Source organism: Bos indicus x Bos taurus, chromosome 1 (genome assembly GCF_003369695.1).
Source record: "Bos indicus x Bos taurus breed Angus x Brahman F1 hybrid chromosome 1, Bos_hybrid_MaternalHap_v2.0, whole genome shotgun sequence".
Taxonomy (NCBI): Eukaryota; Metazoa; Chordata; class Mammalia; order Artiodactyla; family Bovidae; genus Bos; species Bos indicus x Bos taurus.
Window position 1 is genome coordinate 4,718,760 of NC_040076.1, and position 21,976 is coordinate 4,740,735.

At 37.5% G+C, this 21,976-nt stretch overlaps 2 protein-coding genes across 2 annotated transcripts; one reads left to right on the plus strand and one right to left on the minus strand.

Annotated features, from left to right (window-relative positions):
* Positions 1-1,221: 1,221 nt before the first annotated feature.
* On the minus strand, positions 1,222-1,491 carry LOC113898431 (keratin-associated protein 6-2-like). Its single transcript, XM_027551570.1, has one exon. The coding sequence runs from the start codon at positions 1,489-1,491 to the stop codon at positions 1,222-1,224; it is 270 nt and encodes an 89-aa protein (XP_027407371.1).
* A 15,891-nt stretch (positions 1,492-17,382) lies between these two features.
* On the plus strand, positions 17,383-17,697 carry LOC113897426 (keratin-associated protein 21-1-like). The gene has a single exon (XM_027550200.1). It carries the CDS (start codon positions 17,383-17,385, stop codon positions 17,695-17,697), a length of 315 nt encoding a protein of 104 aa, XP_027406001.1.
* The last annotated feature ends 4,279 nt before the right edge of the window (positions 17,698-21,976 follow it).

Here is a 21,976-nt window from a genome sequence, read left to right on the forward strand (position 1 = left end):
TCTATTTTTTGAGTTGATCACTGAAGAAGGCTTTCTTATCTCTCCTTGCTATTCTTTGGAACTCTGCATTCAAGTGTGTATATCTTTCCTTTTCTCCTTTGCCTTTTGCTTCTCTTGTTTTCACAGCTATTTGTAAGGCCTCCTCAGACAGCCATTTTACTTTTTTGCATTTCTATTTCTTGGGGATGGTCTGGATTCCTTTCTCATGTACAATGTCACTAAGTCCATTCATAGTTCATCAGGCACTCTGTCCATCAGATCTAGTCCTTTAAATCTATTTCTCACTTTCACTGTATATTTGTAAGGGATTTGATTTAGGTCATACCTGAATGGTTTAGTGGTTTTCCACACTTTCTTCAATTGAAGTTTGAATTTGGCAATAAGGAGTTCATGATCTGAGCCACAGTCAGGTCCTGGTCTTGTTTTTGCTGACTGTATAGAGCTTCTCCATCTTTGACTGCAAAGAATATACATTCCTTAGTTCTTTATTTTCAAGTGCCTAACACCCAACTCTGCTTCCAATTTCTCATTGCTTCTGGGAAGCATCTCTTCTATTCCATTACTCCTGCAGGAAATCAGATTGTCTCTCCTGCACCTGGAGTTTGTCATGACCACCTGAATGTGTGTCATTCCTCCTCCACTGTCTCCTCCAGCTCCATTCTTGACACAGTGAGATTTGCATGGTTCAGCATGGTTCTGAAATACTGTGAGATTTGTGCTTGTGTATGTGAGTGCCTGAGCATGTGAGATACAAGAAATACTTGGAGAAGGTATTATTTTTGGTGCAAATACAAGAAGAAATGCTTGTATTATATCAAAGAACTCAAGGTTCAAGCAACCTCTTAGCCCAGTCTTTGAAAAAGACCATAGCACCTCACGAAAGACTAATTCATAAGCAGTACACAGAGATTTGTTAGAAGCAATGAGCCATTTTTATTGAGGATAAGGGGTTATCCAAGCTTTAGAATGTTAGGATCATTAACACAGTCATAACAGAGACTCAGAGATTAAGGAGTAAAGGCTAAATTTGGAAGAGTCAGATGATATCACCATTGATCTTCAGACCTCAAGGACGTCAATCTAAAAATGGGTAGTTGGAGGTCAAAACTTCTGTCATGTATACAATTTCTTGCAAGCACAAATCATGGGTTACAGATTCTCGAAGCAGTATTATCTTTAGATTCCTCTTTTCAAAGCATACAAGGCTAAGATGGTGATGTTCTAGCAGCAAGAATAACATCTCCTGTAGCAAACTGGCCAGTAGCTGCCATAGCCAGAGCCATATCCACAGCCATATCTGGTTCCATAACCACAGCCATAATAGGGGCTAAATCCACAGCCATATCCTGTCCCATATCCACAGCCATATCCACAGCCGTATCCACAGCCATATCTACTTCCATATCCACAGCCATAATAGGGGCTGAACCCACAGCTATAGCTCTTTCCACAGCCATAGCCACAGGAGTTGCCGTAGTAGTTACAACACATGTTGTCAAGGCAAGAGGATTCAGGTGGACTGCAAGAGGCTGTTCCTGAAGTGTGTGTGTCTCCTCCCCATGGACCTTTATATACTGTCAGTAATTGGCAGAGCATACCATTCATTCCCTGACATAGACAACAAATATGGAAGCAACATTATGAGCCAGTCACGTCACCGCTGACAATCACTAAAGTTTGCTTAAAATAGCTCATTATTTGAGAGACTCCTGTTTCGTTTTAAGAGCTTCACTTTAATTTGTTCTGCGGACAAACTGTCTTAGTAGAATCGTGTGACCCAAAGCTGATCATTTTCAAAATCTCCTCTCATTTAACAGATACCTTATAAAACAAGCTTGTTGGGGAATGTCAGACAATTATGCCTCCTTTTCTCTCTCAGTTTTCCAAAATACCTGCTTCTGACCACAGGAAAAGGAATATTCCTGTCTCCTTTCCTGAATCACTACCCTTTCTGCATTCCTTACCCCTGCCTTGTCCGACTCTCCTCAAATCCTAAGAATCTGATCAGTATCTGATAATTCAAAATGAACTCCATTCCCGAAAAGAGTGAAGACTTACAGGCGTGGAGACAGTATGCTGCATGTGTTCCTTCTTGTATTTTCTTCTTCCATGCACCAGGCAATGGAAGGTCCTGTTCACGTGGGGCAGCCCTCTTTTTCTCTCTTTTTTGTAGCTACCTGAGTCTCCCATTGAGGAGCCTTTAACAGTTTAACCAACTTTATTTGGCTGAAGAATCAGAAGACCTCAGTTAGACCAGAAACTCATTTTTTCACATAAAGTCTTATTAGAGTTTCGTGTTATGAGATGTTAGTCCATTCCCCTCACTCAATCATTCTTGCCCTTTTCTATCACTACTGTTCCTTTTTTTTTTTTTTTTTTTTAAATACAGATTTCTGGGAATTTATTTGGTCTTTACTTGATGCAAACATATCATTCAGATAAATTTAAATCTAAAGACATCCCCAAGTTAACTTTGCCCTTGTTGAGGTCTCCCTCCTTGATCCCTCCTTCTATCCCTCTTTCTCCCTCGGGACACTAGCCAGGCTTAGCTGAATAAGTGATGCTGAAAGGCTTCTCAGAGGAGTGCTATTTGGCACTGAAGAAAGAGTGGCATTGAGCATGGAGAACCAACTACTGAGAAGAGCTTCAGGGAAACCAGGGGTGGTGTTTCCCCAGGATTTTTAGGTCCCACCATAAGTCAGGGTGATGAGAAATACCAGGTCCATTTTCACAGAGAAGAAAACTGAGATACCGAGGGTTTAACCGACTTGCCAAAGGTCACAGGCTGTAAATCTTGAGCCCACAAGCCCTCTGCTTTGATAAATATGGTGAAGCTAGCAAGCTGGTCACTGAATGCATACCCCATCCCTATTTTTTTTTTTTTTTTACATTTTTTTCTGTTTTATTGGGAGATGCGTTGCAACTGTTACATCATAGTAATGCATCACTGATTCAGATTAAATGGGAACACAGGACCTATCAAAATTAGTTAGAAGGCAGAATTATTCTATTTTATTTAAACAAATTCCATTGCCCTTTGGTATGTGAAGTAAGGAATCAGGTTTGCCAAGGTTGCCTAATAAATCTTGTTTTAATGAGCAGATTTTTAAAGGATTGCAATTAGCATATGTCAGCACCAGTCTCTGGTACGTTGGCTGCTGCTTACATTGCAATTTCTAGGCTTCACTTTATCTATTTATTTATTTGCTTTTGTTATTTATTTATTTTTAAAAATTATATTTTATTTTTAAACTTTACAATATTGTATTGGTTTTGCCAAATATCAAAATGAATCTGCCACATGTATACATGTGTTCCCCATCCTGAACCCTCCTCCCTCCTCCCTCCCCATACCATCCCTCTGGGTCGTCCCAGTGCACCAGCCCCAAGCATCCAGTATCATGCATCGAACCTGGACTGGCGACTCGTTCCATATATGATATTATACGTATTTCAATGCCATTCTCCCAAATCATCCACCCTCTCCCTCTCCCACAGAGTCCAAAAGACTGTTCTATACATCAGTGTCTCTTTTGCTGTCTTGTACACAGGGTTATTGTTACCATCTTTCTAAATTCCATATATATGCATTAGTATACTGTACTGCTGTTTTTCTTTCTGGCATACTTCACTCTGTATAATAGGTTCCAGTTTCATCCACCTCATTAGAACTGATTCAAATGTATTCTTTTTAATGGCTGAGTAATACTCCATTATGTATATGTACCACAACTTTCTTATCCATTCATCTGTTGATGGACATCTAGGTTGCTTCCATGTCCTGGCTATTATAAACAGTGCTGCGATGAACAGTGGGGTACACGTGTCTCTTTCAATTCTGGTTTCCTCAGTATGTATGCCCAGCAGTGGGATTGCTGGATCATAAGGCAGTTCTATTTCCAGTTTTTTAAGGAATCTCCACACTGTTCTCTATAGTGGCTGTACTAGTTTGCATTCCCACCAACAGTGTAAGAGGGTTCCCTTTTCTCCACATTCTCTCCAGCATTTATTGCTTGTAGACTTTTGGATCACAGCCATTCTGACTGGCGTGAAATGGTACCTCATAGTGGTTTTGATTTGTATTTCTCTGATAATGAGTGATGTTGAGCATCTTTTCATGTGTTTGTTACCCATCTGTATGTCTTCTTTGGAGAAATGTCTATTTAGTTCTTTGGCCCATTTTTTGATTGGGTCATTTATTTTTCTGGAATTGAGCTGTAGGAGTTGCTTGTATATTTTTGAGATTAGTTGTTTGTCAGTTGCTTCATTTGCTATTATTTTCTCCCATTCTGAAGGCTGTCTTTTCACCTTGCTTATAGTTTCCTTTGTTGTGCAGAAGCTTTTAATTTTAATTAGATCCCATTTGTTTATTTTTGCTTTTATTTCCAATATTCTGGGAGGTGAGTCATAGAGGATCCTGCTGTGATGTATGTCGGAGAGTGTTTTGCCTATGTTCTCTAGCAGTTTTATAGTTTCTGCTCTTATGTATAGATCTTTAATCCATCTTGAGTTTATTGTTGTGTATGGTGTTAGAAAGTGTTCTAGTTTCATTCCTTTACAAGTGGTTGACTAGTTTTCCCAGCACTACTTGTTAAAGAGATTGTCTTAATCCATTGTATATTCTTGCCTCCTTTGTCAAAGATAAGGTGTCCATATGTGCGTGGATTTATCTCTGGGCTTTCTATTTTGTTCCATTGATCTATATTTCTGTCTTTGTGCTAGTACCATACTGTCTTGATGACTGTGGCTTTGTAGTAGAGCCTGAAGTCAGGTAGGTTGATTCCTCCAGTTCCATTCTTCTTTCTCAAGATAGCTTTGGCTATTCGAGGTTTTTTGTATTTCCATACAAATTGTGAAATTATTTGTTCTAGCTCTGTGAAGAATACTGTTGGTAGCTTGATAGGGATTGCATTGAACCTATAAATTGCTTTGGATAGTATACTCATTTTCACTATATTGATTCTTCCAATCCATGAACATGGTATATTTCTCCATCTATTAGTGTCCTCTTTGAATTCTTTCACCAGTGTTTTATAGTTTTCTATATATAGGTCTTTAGTTTATTTAGGTAGATATATTCCTAAGTATTTTATTCTTTCCGCAATGGTGAATGGAATTGTTTCCTTAATTTCTCTTTCTGTTTTCTCATTATTAGTGTATAGGAATGTAAGGGATTTCTGTGTGTTGAGTTTATATCCTGCAACTTAGTAAAGTTGATTAGTTCTAGTAATTTTCTGGTGGAGTCTTTAGGGTTTTCTATGTAGAGGATCATGTCATCTGTAAACAGTGAGAGTTTTACTTCTTCTTTTCCAATTTGGATTCCTTTTATTTCTTTTTCTGCTCTGATTGCTGTGACCAAAACTTCCAAAACTATGTTGAATAGTAATGGTGAAAGTGGGCCCCCTTGTCTTGTTCCTGACTTTAGAGGAAATGCTTTCAATTTTTGACTGTTGAGGATAATGTCTGCTGTGGGTTTGTCATATATAGCTTTTATTATGTTGAGGTATGTTCCTTCTATTCCTGCTTTCTGGAGAGCTCTTATCATAAATGGATGTTGAATTTTGTCAAAGGTTTTCTCTGCATCTATTGAGATAATGATATGGTTTTATTTTTCAATTTGTTAATGTGGCGTATTACATTGATTGATTTGCGGATATTGAAGAATCCTTGCATCCCTGAGATAAAGCCCACTTGGTCATGGTGTATGATCTTTATAATGTGTTGTTGGATTCTGATTTATAGAATTTTGTTAAGGATTTTTGCATCTATGTTCATCAGTGATATTGGCCTGTAGTTTTCTTTTTTTGTGGCATCTTTGTCAGGTTTTGGTATTAGGGTGATGGTGGCCTCATAGAATGAGTTTGGAAGTTTACCTTCCTCTGCAATTTTCTGGAAGAGTTTGAGTAGGATAGGTGTTAGCTCTTCTCTAAATTTTTGGTAGAATTCAGCTGTGAAGCTGTCTGGACCTGGGCTTTTGTTTGCTGGAAGATTTTTTATTACAGTTTCAATTTCCGTGCTTGTGATGGGTCTGTTAAAGTTTTCTATTTCTTCCTGGTCCAGTTTTGGAAAGTTGTACTTTTCTAAGACTTTGTCCATTTCTTCCACGTTGTCCATTTTATTGGCATATAATTGCTGATAGTAGTCTCTTATGATCCTTTGTATTTCTGTGTTGTCTGTTGTGATCTCTCCATTTTCATTTCTAATTTTATGAATTTGATTTTTCTCCCTTTGTTTCTTGATGAGTCTGGCTAATGGTTTGTCAATTTTATTTATCCTTTCAAAGAACCAGCTTTTGGCTTTGTTGATTTTTGCTATGGTCTCTCTTGTTTCTTTTGCATTTATTTCTGCCCTAATTTTTAAGATTTCTTTCCTTCTACTAACCCTGGGGTTCTTCACTTCTTCCTTTTCTAGTTGCTTTAGGTGTAGAGTTAGGTTATTTATTTGACTTTTTTCTTGTTTCTTGAGGTATGCCTGTATTGCTATGAACTTTCCCCTTAGGACTGCTTTTACAGTGTCCCACAGGTTTTGGGTTGTTGTGTTTTCATTTTCATTCATGTCTATGCAAATTTTGATTTCTTTTTTGATTTCTTCTGTGATTTGTTGGTTATTCAGCAGCGTGTTGTTCAGCCTCCATATGTTGGAATTTTTAATCGTTTTTCTCCTGTAATTGAGATCTAATCTTACTGCATTGTGGTCAGAAAAGATGCTTGTAATGATTTCAATTTTTTTATATTTATCAAGGCTAGATTTATGGCCCAGGATGTGATCTATCCTGGAGAAGGTTCCATGTGTGCTTGAGAAAAAGGTGAAATTCATTGTTTTGGGATGAAATGTCCTATAGATATCAATTAGATCTAACTGGTCTATTGTATCATTTAAAGTTTGTGTTTCCTTGTTACTTTTCTGTTTAGTTGATCTATCCATAGGTGTGAGTGGGGTATTAAAGTCTCCCACTATTATTGTGTTATTGTTAATTTCTCCTTTCATACTTATTAGCATTTGTCTTACATATTGCGGTTGTCCCGTGTTGGGTGCATATAAATTTATAATTGTTATATCTTCTTCTTGGATTGATCCTTTGTTCATTATGTAGTGACCTTCTTTGTCTCTTTTCACAGCCTTTGTTTTAGTATATTTTATCTGATATGAGTATTGCTACTCCTCCTTTCTTTTGGTCCCTATTTGCATGGAAAATCTTTTTCCAGCCCTTCACTTTCAGTCTGTATGTGTCCCCTGTTTTGAGGTGGGTCTCTTGTAGACAGCATATGTAGGGGTCTTATTTTTGTATCCATTCAGCCAGTCTTTGTCTTTTGGTTGGGGCATTCCACCTATTTACGTTTAAGGTATATATTGATAAGTATTCCACCCATTTATGTTTAAGGTAATTATTGATAAGTATGATCCCATTGCCACTTACTTTATTGTTTTGGGTTCTAATTTATACACCATTTTTGTGTTTCCTGTCTAGAGAATATCCTTTAATATTTGTTGGAGAGCTGGTTTGGTGGTGCTGAATTCTCTCAGCTTTTGCTTGTCTGTAAAGCTTTTGATTTCTCCTTCATATTTGAATGAGATCCTTGCTGGGTACAGTAATCTGGGCTGTAGGTTATTTTCTTTCATTACTTTAAGTATGTCTTGCCATTCCCTCCTGGCTTGAAGAGTTTCTATTGAAAGATCAGCTGTTATCCTTATGGGAATTCCCTTGTGTGTTATTTGTTGTTTTTCCCTTACTGCTTTTAATATTTGTTCTTTGTGTTTGATCTTTGTTAATTTGATTAATATGTGTCTTGGGGTGTTTCACCTTGGGTTTATCCTGTTGGGGACTCTCTGGGTTTCTTGGACTTGGGTGATTATTTCCTTCCCCATTTTAGGGAAGTTTTCAACTATTATCTCCTCAAGTATTTTCTCATGGTCTTTCTTTTTGTCTTCTTCTTCTGGGGCCCCTATGATTCGAATGTTGTAGCATTTAATATTGTCCTGGAGGTCTCTGAGATTGTCCTCATTTTTTTAAATTCGTTTTTCTTTTTTCCTCTCTGATTTGTTTCTACCATTCTATCTTCTAGTTCACTAATCCTATCTTCTGCCTCTGTTATTCTACTATTTGTTGCCTCCAGAATGTTTTTGATCTCATTTATTGCATTATTGATTATATATTGACTCTTTTTTATTTCTTCTAGGTCCTTGTTAAACCTTTCTTGCATCTTCTCAATCCTTGTCTCCAGGCTATTTATCTGTGATTCCATTTTGATTTCAAGATTTTGGGTCAATTTCACTATCATTTTTCAGAATTCTTTATCAGGTAGATTCCTTATCTCTTTCTCTTTTGTTTGGTTTGGTGGGCATTTATCCTGTTCCTTTATCTGCTGGGTATTCCTCTGTCTCTTCATCTTGTTTATATTGCTGAGTTTGGGGTGTCCTTTCTGTATTCTGGCAGTTTGTGGAGTTCTTTTTATTGTGGCATTTCCTCGCTGTGTGTGGGTTTGTACAGGTGGCTTGTCAAGTTTTCTTGGTTAGGGAAGCTTGCGTCGGTGTTCTGGTGGGTGGAGCTGGATTTCTTCTCTCTGGAGTGCAATTAAGTGTCAAGTAATGAGTTATGAGATGTCTATGGTTTTGTAGTAACTTTGGGCAGCCTGTATATTGGAGCTCAAGGCTGTGTTCTGTGTTGCTGGCGAATTTGCTTGGTATGTCTTGCCCTGGAACTTGCTGGCCCTTGTGTGGTGCTTGGTTTTAGTGTAGGTATGGAGGCCTTTGATGAGCTCTTTTCAATTAATGTTCCCTGGAGTCAGGAGTTCCCTGGAGTCAGGGTTTGGATTTAAGGCTCTTGCTTCTAGTTATCGGTCTTAATTTTACAGTAGTCTCAAAACTTCTTCTTCTATACAGCACCATTGATAAAATATCTAGGTTAAAGATGAAGTTTCTCCACCGTGAGGGTCACCCAGAGAGGTTCACAGCGTTACATGGAGAAGAGAAGAGGGAGGAGGGAGTTAGAGGTGACCCAAATGAGATGAGGTGGAATCAATAGAGGAGAGAGTGGGCTAGCCAGTAATCACTTCCTTATGTGCATTCCACAACTGGACTGCTTAGATATGTTCACGTAGTTATATAGAGAAGAGAAGACGGATGAAGGAGACAGAGATGGCCAGGAGGTTAAAAGGGGGGAATGAAAAGGAGGGAGACAGATCCAGCCAGTAATCAGTTCCCTAAGTGTTCTCCACCGTCTGGAACACAGAAATTCACAGAGTTGGGTAGAGTAGAGAGGAGTTAGGGAGGAGACACAGGCTTCCCAGTGGAGAAAAAGGAGAGTCCAAAGGGAGAGAGAGCAGTCAAGCCAGTAATCTCGCTCCCTAGTGAAAAATGGGTACTGAAGATTGGGTTCTTAAAGGTACAAAATTGGTAACAAATACATAAAAGCAAAAATTAAAAATCTAGATTAGAGTTTGGAATTTCAAAAATACAGTGTTAAAGAAAAGAAGAAAAAAAAAAGGTCACAGAAGTTATAAAATATATATATATGAAGTTTGCTTTAAAAAAATAGGGTCTTTTTTTTTTGCAAAGTAATAGTAGGTTATAAAAGTGAAAATTAAAAGAATAATAGAGGACTTAAAATTTTTTTTAATTAAAAAAAAAAGAAAGAATGATCGTAAAAATAGTAAAAATATATCTAGGACTTTCTCTGGTTTTGTTGTGAGTATTGTGGGGTCAGTTCATTTTTGGCTAGTTCCTTCATCCAACTTACATTTCTCAAGATCTATAGTCCCCTTCCTATGTAGTCAGTACTAACCATAGGGTTTAATCTATTGCCTGTAGCTTCCAAGGTGGTTCCCTCTGTTATAGCTTCTTCTGTTTGCTGGTTTCTTCAGTATCTGGTTTCCGCCCTGACCCAAAGGGGACAGTGGTGGACACTTTTTTTTTTTTTTTTTTTTTAGGCTCACTTGTTCAGTTGCGCTGTGGGGAGGGGGGGATGCTGCAAACAAAATAACACTGGCATGTGCTCGCAGTGCCTCAGCCACACTGGGTCTGCCCCCGTTCACGGCGCGTGTAGCCTCCCTGCCCACACTGCTCAGGCTCTAGGTTGCTCCGCCAGGAACCATCCGTGGCCGGCCCTGGGCTGCTTGCACCTGCCGGGTCCAAGCCGCTCAGGTTCAGGCACTCAGGTAGTCCTCAGAGGCCCAGACTTGGTTGGGCCTGAGTTTTGTGCCCTTCCCAGGTCGGAGCAGCTCAGGTGATGAGGTGTTTGGCGAGCGCAATTGCTGTGACTTATCGCCTCCCCGCCGCTTGGTTATCTAGGTGTACAACCCGTGCACCTTCTCAGGTGGATGTTGACCGTCCAGACCCCCAAGAAGTTTTAGTTAGCAAAAAAGCCTGCTTACAGTTTATAGATAATGTCTCTCTGGGGCTGCGATTGCCCCCTTCCGGCTCTGGCTGCCTGTCATCAGAAGGGGATGGTCTGCCACCGGCTATCTCTGTTCAGTCCTTTGTTCTGTGCGGGGGCGTGGCGGTGTCTTAGGTTAGGGCTGGCTTTTCACGTGGTAGATATCCCACAGTCTGGTTTGCTAGCCCAAATTATTTTTCTCAGATAGAGCTCGGGGTATTCAGGCCAGATCCTTACTCTAAGCGATGCAGCCAGCCCCGCGCCTCCCTGCCCAGCCCCTGCTTGCTAGTGGCGTGTGCAGGCGTCTGCGCTGCTTCTCCGCTGGGGGAGTTACTATAGGGCTTGCAATCTGCAGGTTTTAATTGTTTATTTATTTTTCCTCCCTGTTGTGTTGCCCTCTGTGCTTCCAAGGCTCAGCACAGATTCGACAGTGAGAAGGTTTCCTGGTGTTTGGAAACTTCTCTCTTTTTAAGACTCCCTTCCCGGGATGGAACTCTGTCCCTCCCTCTTTTGTCTCTTTTTTTGTCTTTTATATTTTTTCCTACTTCCTTTTGAAGACTTGGGTTGCTTTTCTGGGTGCCTGATGTCCTCTTCCAGAATTCAGAAGTTGTTTTCTGGAATTTACTCGGCGTTTAAATGTTCTTTTGATGAATTTGTGGGGGAGAAAGTGTTCTCCCATCCTACTCTTCTGCCATCTTAGCTCCTCCCTTTCTCACTACTGTTTCTTACACATTTAGTTCAAAGGCTAAAGGTAAGTAGGGTCACTCTGATACTTACAGCAAAAGCCCATCTCAGCTCCTAATACATTCATGACATCAAGTACCACAAAACTCAATTTAATCCTTATTCATATGTACATTAATCAGAAGTTCTCAACCTTCTACAAAAATGTTCATTGTGACTTTGAAATATAATATGTCTCCTTTCTTCTAAATAATCCTCTCTAACACACTTACCTTTTTGACATGTAAAAGAGGGGAATGAGTATCATTTCTTCTGCTGTTAATATTTTCCTTGCCACCAAATTTCTTGGCTTAAAAAAAATCTATTTGTACATCAAAATTCAGATCTGTAATCAGCTCCTGTGAGATGCCTTTCCTCCGTGTTATTGTCTGAACTGGATCATCCTCCTCTTGGTCCTGGGGCTTCCCTAGTAGCTCAGGAAAGAATCTGCTTGCAATGCAAGAGATGTGGGTTCGATCCCTGGGTCTGGAAGATGCCCTGGAGGAGGAAATGGCAACCCCCTCCAGTGTTCTTGCTTGGGAAATCCAAAGGACAGAGGGGCCTGGTGGGCTATATGTCCATGGGGTTACAAAGAGTTTGACATGACCTAGCAACTAAGCCACCACCGCCAGCACCTCCTGGTTCTTATGTGCAGACACATGTCAAAGCACTTGTCAAAGTTTATTAAAACTATGTCTTGCCTCACTAATTGAAATGTAACTTTATACCAAACATTCAACCTTTCATGACCAAACATTCAGTCATGTTGCTTTGTTTGTTGGGGTAGGGGGGTATTTTTTCTTTTTCTTTTTGCTTATCTTAGTTTCTATGTTTTACTTAAATCAACTTTTTTAGAAACTGGCAGACTCCAAAATTTAGATTATTTTTCACTGTAACAACCATGAAATCTGAATTGGAAGGGAGGATAGTCAAGATCATTCTTTCCCCTGGATATACTTGAATTTCGACAACAAAGCAATAAGTGGTGATCGAGTACTTTATGGAATGCCTTTAACAGGGATTTTCACAAGGCTGCCAACTTCAATTTTTGAGAAGTTTCATTATCAGACATTTTTCCTTCTGTTGAGAAATCATTCTACCGATTTTTCTGATATTGGTCACTGGTCTAATCTGAACACTCTGCTGTTTCATCCCTAACCATAAACATAAAGAACATATGATCCCATTCCATTCTTCTTATCCTTCAGTTTCTTACCTTTTCTGTCCGCCTTGAAATTCAAAACTATAAATTCTACTTGACAAATTCTCTGGTACAGACACTTTACTTTTCAGTACCAAAGCCAACAACTCTCTGGTCACAGTATCCCTGGATTATTGAAAAACTCTTTTATCTTTATTGCATTATTTCTAATACCTTTCCATTCAGATCTCTTTATACCATTTTAAAACAGTAAAGACAACTCCTATTCTGTGCATCCTTGAAAAACCAGCTCTGAGTACAGTCCCTGATAATTTGGACTCAATATTCTTCCATAAAAATGGATGAATCAAATCAAACATATAGTCAAACATTGGAGAGCCACATATACTGTAAAGACATTTGATTATACGATTAAATTGTCTAAATGCAAATTTCTTCTTTCTAAAATGAGGCCTACCCATTTTTACATAATGTTTTCCTTATGTTTCATATCTATTTAGTGTTCTGGTTAGGAATTTTACTCAATAAATGCTATTCACTTTATCTCCCTTTCCTTTTCATTTTTCCCCTCTTGGCTATATACATTTATTTTTGTGATTATCATTTAATACATGTTATTTAAGTATGCACTTTTTAGAATCCAAACATAAATTTTAATTTTAAATATATATATATATATATATATATATATATATATATATATATTTTGCAGTGACAAGGTGGACCTAGAAATTCTTATACAGAGTGAAGTAAGGCAGACAGTGAATGACAAATATATGATACTGCTTTCTTTAGATTTCTAAGAAATCTAAAAATAATAGTACAAATGAACCTATTTATAAAACAGAAATAGAGTCACAGAAGTAGAAAACAAGCATGGTTACCAAGGGATGGGGAGGGGAAGGGGGGATAAACTGGGAGGTTGAGAATGACATATTTACACTACTATATATAAAATAGATAACTAATAAAAATCTACTGTATAGCACAGGGAACTCTGCCCAATATTCTGTAATGACCTATATAAGAATAGAATCTAAAAAAGGAATGGATATAGGTATATATATATAACTGATTCACTTTGCTGTATTGCAGAAACTAGCACAACATTGTCAATCAACTATACTCCAATAAAAATCAAATTTTTGAAATCTTATTTTTCTTATTCCATAGTTTTAAATTCTTGTCTAGTAATAGCTTTAAAATACCCATATTTATTTGTACTGTAATCCTGATTTAGTCTGAATTTAATGTAATAGCTTTGTAACATAAAAGAAGTCATTCTATGGTATCCACATATGTATACCCTAATTAAAAAAGCTTTTATGATGAGGAAGCAAAACCCCTCTGAATATAAATTACCTTCCTATTGACCTTTTTGCACTCTGACTAAGTGATTTTGTATAGTAATTTATTACCCAAAATACAGTGTCAACATTATGTCAACTTAATGGACATGGAATCACGCACATTTTCAAGTTCAGAAACTAAAGAATAACTTTATGTTCTATTTTTAAAGCATATGTCTTGGGAACATGTTTATGCAAAAATTTGATATTAGTATTTTTGAAACTCCACAGAAGTAAAAAGATTATTCCATAGTAGAAATATATTTTATTTCTAGGACTATGTCTATTTTGATAATTTGAATTAAGTATCATCTTGCAGTAAGGCATTTGAGTCAAGATCAAAGGCTTATTATACAGTGTGAAATATGTTCTAAAGATTCCCATAATTAGGACTATATATGGACTTTTCTGGTGGCTCAGATGGTAAAGAATCTGCATGCAATGCAGAAGATATAAAAGACCTGGGTTTGATTGCTGGGTTGGAAAGATCCCCTGGAGAATGGAATGGCTATGCACTCCAGAATTCTTGCCTGGAGAATTCCATGGACAGAGGAGCCTGGCAGGCTCTAGTCACAGAGAGTCAAACACGACTGAATAGCTTTCACTTCACTTCACTTCATAGATTTCCTCCTCAGGGTATATATTTTTCTACCTTCCAATCCCTATGACTAGGAGATACCACAGACATACAAAAAATCATAAGAAAATACTGTGAACAGTTATATACTAACAAATTGGATAACCTGGAGGAAACACAAGTTTCTAGAAAGAGCATACCAAGACTGAGTTAAGAAGAAGCAAATAATTTGAACATACTGATCACCAGAAATGAAATTAAAGCAGTAATTAAAAAAATTTCCAGGGGAATTCTACCAAACATATAGAAAATAACTTATATTTATCCTTCTCAAACTATTCCAGCTAACTGAAGATGAGGGAACATGCCCTAATTTATCCCAATACTAGACCACCATTACCTTGCTGCCAAACTAGAGAAAAACACTACAAAAAAAAAAAAAAAAAAAAAAAAGCCCTCCACAAAATGTTAGCAAACCAAATTAAAAAATACAAAGAAGCATCATTCACTGTGATCAAGTTGAATTTAATTCTCGGTCACAAAGTCAATTAACATATGCAATCAATCACTGTGATACACCTATGTTAACAAAAAGAAAGACAAAAAATACATGGTCACTTCAATAAATGCATAAAAATAGTTTCAAAAAAATCAGCATCCATTCAAGTTAAAAACTCTCATCAAAGTGGTTTAGCGGGAAATAGCTGAATATAATAAAGACTGTTTATGACAAATTCACAGCCAACATAATATTCATTGGTGAAAAGGTGAAATCTTTCCTGCTAAATTCAGGAATAAGACAAGGATGCTCATTCTCACCACTTCTATTTAAAGTAGAATTGGACATTCTAGCTGCAGCAACAAGAAGAAATAAAACATATTGGAAAGAAGAGGTAACACTGTCACTACTTGCAGATGATGTACTTTGTACAGAGAACTCGAAAGTCTCCACCAAAAACCTCTTAGAGCTAATAAGTTCATTCAGTAGATTGTATGTTACAGGATGAGTATAGAGAAATCTGTTATGTTTCTATACACTAATTATGAAATATTAGGAAGTGAAAGTAAAAAGAAATCCTATTGGTTCTACAAATGATACCTAGGAATCAACTTGAGGAAGCGAAAGAAGTATGTTCTGAAAACCATAAAACTTTGATAAAGAAAATTGAAAATTATATGCAAAAATGGAAAGATATCCCATTCCCTTGTATTGGAAAAGTTAATATTATTAAAATGGCCATAATACCCAAAGAAATCTACAGATTTAATGCAATTTCTATCCAGTACCCACGATATTTTTTACAGAACTAGACCAAAAAAATCCTAAAATTCATAGAACTAGAATAATCCTTAAATAGTTTTAAAATGTATAGAAAAATAATCTTAAAACTAGAACAACAAAAGACTACTTATTGGCAAAGCACTCTTCAGAAAAAAACGATAATGCTGGAGACATAACTCTCCCAAACTGCCTATCTTGTAAATCTACAGTAATCAAAATAGCATGGTATTGGCATAAAAAGGCACATAGAACACACAGATGGCTAACAGGAGAAGAAAAGATGTTCAATATTACCAATTATCAGAAAAATGCAAATTAAAACAATGATGCAATATCAACTCACATCTGTCAGAATACTTATCACCAAAGCAATCAGTAAATATCAGAAGTTTTAGAGGATATGGGAAAAGGAACCACTTGAACACTCTTGGGCAATGAAAATTATTGGTTCAACCACTATGGAAATCAGTATGGAGGTTCCATAAAAACCTAAAAATAGGACAGCCATATGATCCAGCAATTCTACTCCTGGGTACATATCCAGAAGAAGTGAAAACACTAACTTGAAAAGATACATACACTCCAGTGTTCCTAGCAATAATGTTTATAATATCTCACATATGGAAGCATTCAAACATCTCTCAGCTCATTTAAGAAGATATGTGTACATGTATATGTGTACATAAACACATCATGGATTATTACTCAGACATAAAAATGAGATACTACCATTTGCAGCAAAATGGAAAGATCTAGAGAATACTCTTAGTGACAGATGTTCAGGCAGAGGAATAAGGCAGATAAAGGAAGACAAATACTGTATTACTTCAGTTATATGAAGACTCTAAAAATTATAAAATGAATGCATATGTAAGACAGAAAGAGACCCAAAGATATAGAAAACAATCTTTTAGTTACGAAAGGAGATAGCAACGGGGAGGGACCAATTAGTGCCACTGGATTAGCAGATGCAAACTACTGTTTATAAAATAGATGAGCAATAAAGATATACTATATAGCATGGTGAATTATTTATTATGTTGTAATAATTTATAATGGAGTATAATATTCAAAAATACTGAATCATTATGCTGTACTCCCTAAACTAACACAATATTGTAAATCAAATATAGTTGAATAAAAAAAAAAACTTAAAAATTTGGAACCTGCCTGATTCTGAAAATGGTGATATGAAAGTAAAGTCTATACAAGAAGATATGCAAAGAAAAGTCCACAAACAAAAAAATTTGACCACATCTTTGATGATGGAAAGGTCCGGTGTTCCTTTAGATGAGAGAACAGGGTACGTTTGGATTTAGGCATCTACAGATAGAGAATCATTTATAAATATGTAGCTATAAAACAGGATTTCTATTCTTAACACTATTGACAGTTTGGACAAGATTTTTTCTTGTTGGGGGCTTCTTTGTGAATGCAGAATCATCAGCATCTTTGGCTTCTATAAATGAATCTGCAATGATTCAAGAAAAGGGGTAGGAATATTCTTTTCTCATGGCCAGAGGCAAATGATTTAAGAAAGAAGAGAGAGAAAGGGGCAAATTTTTTCTACATTGCTTCTCACATTTTTAATATAAGATATATATTAAATGATAGGAAATTTTGGAAATGGGTATCTGTTTAGAGGCACATGATTCTACTGAAAAAATTCTCTGGCAGAGCAAATTAAAATGATGCTCTTTAAATATCTCCAAAATAACTAGCTACTTTAGGCAAATTATCGATTGTCAAAAGTGACCGGCACATGATGGTCGCTTCCATATTTGTTGTCTGTGTCAGGGAATGAATGGTTTGCTAGGCCAACTACTGACAGTATATAAAGGTCCATGGGAAGGAGAAAACACACACACTTCAGAAACATCGCCTTGCAGTCCACCTGAATCCTCTTCCCTCGACAACATGTGTTGTAACTACTGTGGCAACTCCTGTGGCTATGGCTGTGGAAACAGCTACAGCTGTGGATTGAGCCCCTATTATGGCTGTGGTTATGGAACCAGATATGGCTGTGGATATGGGACTGGCTGTGGATATGGTTCAGGATATGGCTGTGGATTGAGCCCCTATTATGGCTGTGGATACAGCTCCCGTTATGGCTGTGGTTGTGGAACCAGATATGGCTGTGGATACGGCTCCTGCTGTGGCTGTGAATATGGCTCTGGCTACCACAGTTACGGGCCAGTCTGCTACAGGAGATGTTATTCTTCTTGCTGCTAGAACGTCAACACCTAAAACACCATTTACATCTGAAACCACACATAAGATAATGCTGATTCAAGGATTGAAAAGTCATGATTTCTTTATGCAGGAAATTACATGCAAGACAGAGCTTTGACCTTTGACTACCGTTTTTAAGATTGGCATCTTTGAGGCCTGAAGCTCCATGGTGGTATCATCTGTCTTTTTTCCAAATGTTAACCTTTTGTCCCTTAATCTCTGACTCTCTGTAGTAATGACCCAAATACCATACTGTTGGGGAAGTCCCTTGTTATCAATAAAAATGGTTCATTGTTTCTAACAAATCTCTGTGTATTTGTTTGTGCATAATTTTTGTTTTGAGGTGTTATGGCCTCCGTTGAAACCTGAGCAAATGTGAAGCTGAACTTTGAAGTTCTTGATATAAGCGTTTCTTTTTATACCTGCATCAGAAATAATGTCTTTCCCACCGATTTCTTGTTTCTCACATTTTTAGGCACTCATATATAAGCACAAATAGTAGAAGGCAATGGCACCCCACTCCAGTACTCTTGCCTGGAAAATCCCATTGACGGAGGAGCCTGGTAGGCTGCAGACCATGGGGTCACTGAGGGTCGGACCCGACTGAGCGACTTCACTTTCACTTTTCACTTTCATGCATTGGAGAAGGAAATGGCAACCCACTCCAGGGTTCTTGCCTGGAGAATCCCAGGGATGGGGGAGCCTGGTGGGCTGCCATCTATGGGGTCACACAGAGTTGGACAAAACTGAAGAAACTTAGCAGCAGTATTTCAGGACTGCGCTTTGCAAATCTCTCTGTGCCTGGGATGGAGCTGGAGGTGAAACAGGAGGAATGATACTTTATTTAGGAAGTTAATGCACATTCCAAAACAAACTAGAGGTGGCCTGGGTACTTAAAGGAATAATGGAAAGCAAGGGGAATTTCCAGCATATATGAGAAATAAGAAGCAGAGATAGGTGTCAAGCATATAAGACAAAAGAATGCATGTAAAAGTCAAAGATTCTATCATATCATCTGCTTTTGATGGAAATGCAAATGTATTTGTTTGTATACACTGATGTTGAAATTGTTTCCCATTACTTAATTGATAAACAGTTTTGAGTAGTTTTGAAATGGTATCATCTTAGACACTGAAGACAAAGCAGAAAAATTAAAGAAAAATTTCCTACTCTCACAGTGTTTACATTCTAGTAGGTGAAGAATAAGAAAATAAAAAATAACTAAGATAATTTCAACTGACAGTTGGGATGTGGGAATAAAACAGTTTAGTGGGAAAGAGAGTAAGGATTGAAGCATTAAAGAGATATTTCAGGGAGGTATTTTCACCTTGTGATATTTCATGCCAATTGCAAAGAAAGATTCAAAAGGACAGTAGCAAATGTAAAGGGGGAAAAGAAGTCCATGAAGTTTTGGAAGAATATGATTTAGTAAGCATGTATGAGATAGCTTATATATCCAGTAAAGAGTCTTCACAAAGTAACTCTTAACATACCTTCAAAATCTGAAACGTTGTGACTCCCTTAGTTAAAGAGGGCTTCCTTGGTGGCTCAGACAGTAAAGAATCTGCCTGCAGTGCAGACCTGGGCTCAGTCCTAGGGTTGGGAAGATCCCCTACAAAAGGCAATGACTATCCAACCCAGTATTCCTGCCTGAAGTATTCCATGGATAGAAGAGCCTGGTGGGCTACAGTCCATGGGGTTGCAAACAGTTGGACACATCTGGACAACTAACACTTTCATACTTTCACTAGTTAAAGAACACTTGAGACATTCAGCTCAGTGAAATGACAAAATGGTAATAATCAATCCAAATATCTATTAGTTTGTAAATGACAAACAAATATTTCAACAGAAATTTGACTTAATCTATCAATTTTTTATTAGAGAAATATTAATTGAGCCCAACTTATGTGCAAGGTATTATAACCAGAGCTGGTTATTCCATGATGCACAGAATAGAGGTGGTTCTGCAGGCATCATTAGGTATGCAGAGGCTTGAGTGAAAAGGTTTAGAAATAATGAAATAAAGATGGAAGACTTTTCAGTAACCCAGGGAAATTGTGGCCAGAAATTCTGCTTTGGCAGCGGCATTGAAAAGCAAAGTGTCTACTATAGAGAATTTGTGAAACAAACTTATAATTTCAAATTGCAAGGAGGACAGGAAATTTAAGAAAACTGAAGCATAATGATGATTGGAATGAAGATATTTTTTCTTTATGCCTATCATTCCTTATTAAACATAGAGTCATAAGATTATACCAGTGATCAACAGAAGAAAAAAAAGGTTGAATGATTTCTCAGCTGAAGGATTAATGCCTAACACTGAAAATTTTCACAAAGAGATCAGAAGCTTGATGAATGTTCCCTCTGAAAGCATTCAATAAAGTACTGGATCACCACTCATTTCACTGTTGAAATTTGAGTGTACAATAGAAGACTTCATGATACTTATTGTAAAAAATATAAAGTATTGAAATCTGCTTGATTATGAAAGATAGTGGTACACTTAAGCAAGTGAGATAAGCAAAAACAATACACCCCCAACTTTAATACAGAAAAAGCAAGAGAGTTCCAGAAAAACATCTACTTCTGCCTTATTGACTATGCCAAAGCCTTTGACTGTGTGGATTACAACAAACTGTGGAAAATTCTGAAACAGATGGGAATACCAGACCTCCTTAGCCATCTCATGAGAAATCTGTATCCAGGTCAAGAAGCAACAGTTAGAACTGGACATGGAACAATGAACTGGCTCTAAATTGGGAAAGGAGTAAGTCAAGGCTGTATACTGTTACCCTGCTTATTTAACTTCTAAGCAGAGTACACCATGCAAAATGCCAGGTAGATGAAGCACAAGCTGGAATCCAGATTGCTGGGAGAATCATCAATAACCTCATATATGAGATGACACCACCCTTATGGCAGAAAGTGAAGAGGAACTGAAGAGCCTCTTGATGAAAGTGAAAGTGGAGAATGAAAACTCCACCTAAAACTCAACATTTAAAAAACTAAGATCATGGAACCTGGTCCCATCACTTCATGGCAAATAGTAGGGGAAACAATGGAAACAGTGAGAGACTTTATTTTCTTGGGCTCCAAAATCACTGCAGATGGTGACTGCAGCCATGAAATTAAAAGACGCTTGCTCCTTGGAAGAAAATCTATGACCAACCTAGACAGTATATTAAAAAGCAAAGACACTACTTTGCCAACAAAGGTCTATCTAGTTAAAGCTATGGTTTTTCCAGTCGTCATGTGTGGATGTGAGAGTTGGACTATAAAGAAAACTGAATGCCAAAAATTGATGCTTTTCAACTGTGTAGAAGACTATTGAGAGTCCCTTGGACTGCAAGAAGATCAGATCACTCCATCCTAAAGGAAATCAGTCCTGAATATTCATTGAAAGGACTGATCCTAAAGTTAAAGCTCCAATACTTTGGCTACCTGATGTGAAGAACTGACTCAATGGAAAAGACCCTGAGGCTGAGAAAGATTGAAGGCAGCAGGAGAACAGGACAACAGAGGATGAGATGGTTGGATGGCCTCACCAACTCAATGGACATGAGTTTGAGCAAGCTCTGGGTGTTGGTGATGGACAGGTACCCTGGCTTGCTGCAGTCCATGAGGTGGCAAAAAGTAAGACATGACTGAGCAACTGAATTGAACTGAACTGAACTGAAACTTAAAAAGCTACACATTTTTTGGCTACATTTTGCATTAGAAAGTTTAGATGTTTAGTTTGGAGTGAGAAGGAAGAGTGTGTTTGGATTTAAACATCCATAGAGAGAGAAACGTATTTGCAAACACACAGCTATACTGTAATATTTCTATTCTCAGTAGTACTGACATTCTGGATTATTTTTCTTTTGGTTATCACATGTTGTTCTGTGCCCTGGAGAATTAGGAGCATCCTTGAGTTCTACAACAAGATGCCAATTGGTATCTGGGTGAAGAACTCTGGCAAGAAGCTACAATGATTCAAGAAAATGAACAGACATATTTGTTTTCAAGTGATCAGAGGTAGATGTGAAAATAAAAAAGACAAAGTTAAGGGAATTTCTTTTAACATTTCCTCCCAAGCCTTTTAAAATAAGATATATACTAAATGATAAGAGGTTTTGAAAATGGGTGTCTGTGTTTGGGCACATGATTCTAGTGAGAAATTCTTTGGCAGAGGAAAATTAAAATGATGCTCTTTCAATGAAATGAGTCTCCAAAATAAGAAGCTATTTTAAGCAAAGCATTATTGGTCAACAGTGACTGGCTCATAATGTTGCTT

What these genes read in the sequence shown, in the direction of transcription:
- LOC113898431 (XM_027551570.1), bottom strand. Translation starts at nt 1,491, where the DNA reads ATGTGTTGTAACTACTACGGCAACTCCTGTGGCTATGGCTGTGGAAAG.
- LOC113897426 (XM_027550200.1), top strand. Translation starts at nt 17,383, where the DNA reads ATGTGTTGTAACTACTGTGGCAACTCCTGTGGCTATGGCTGTGGAAAC.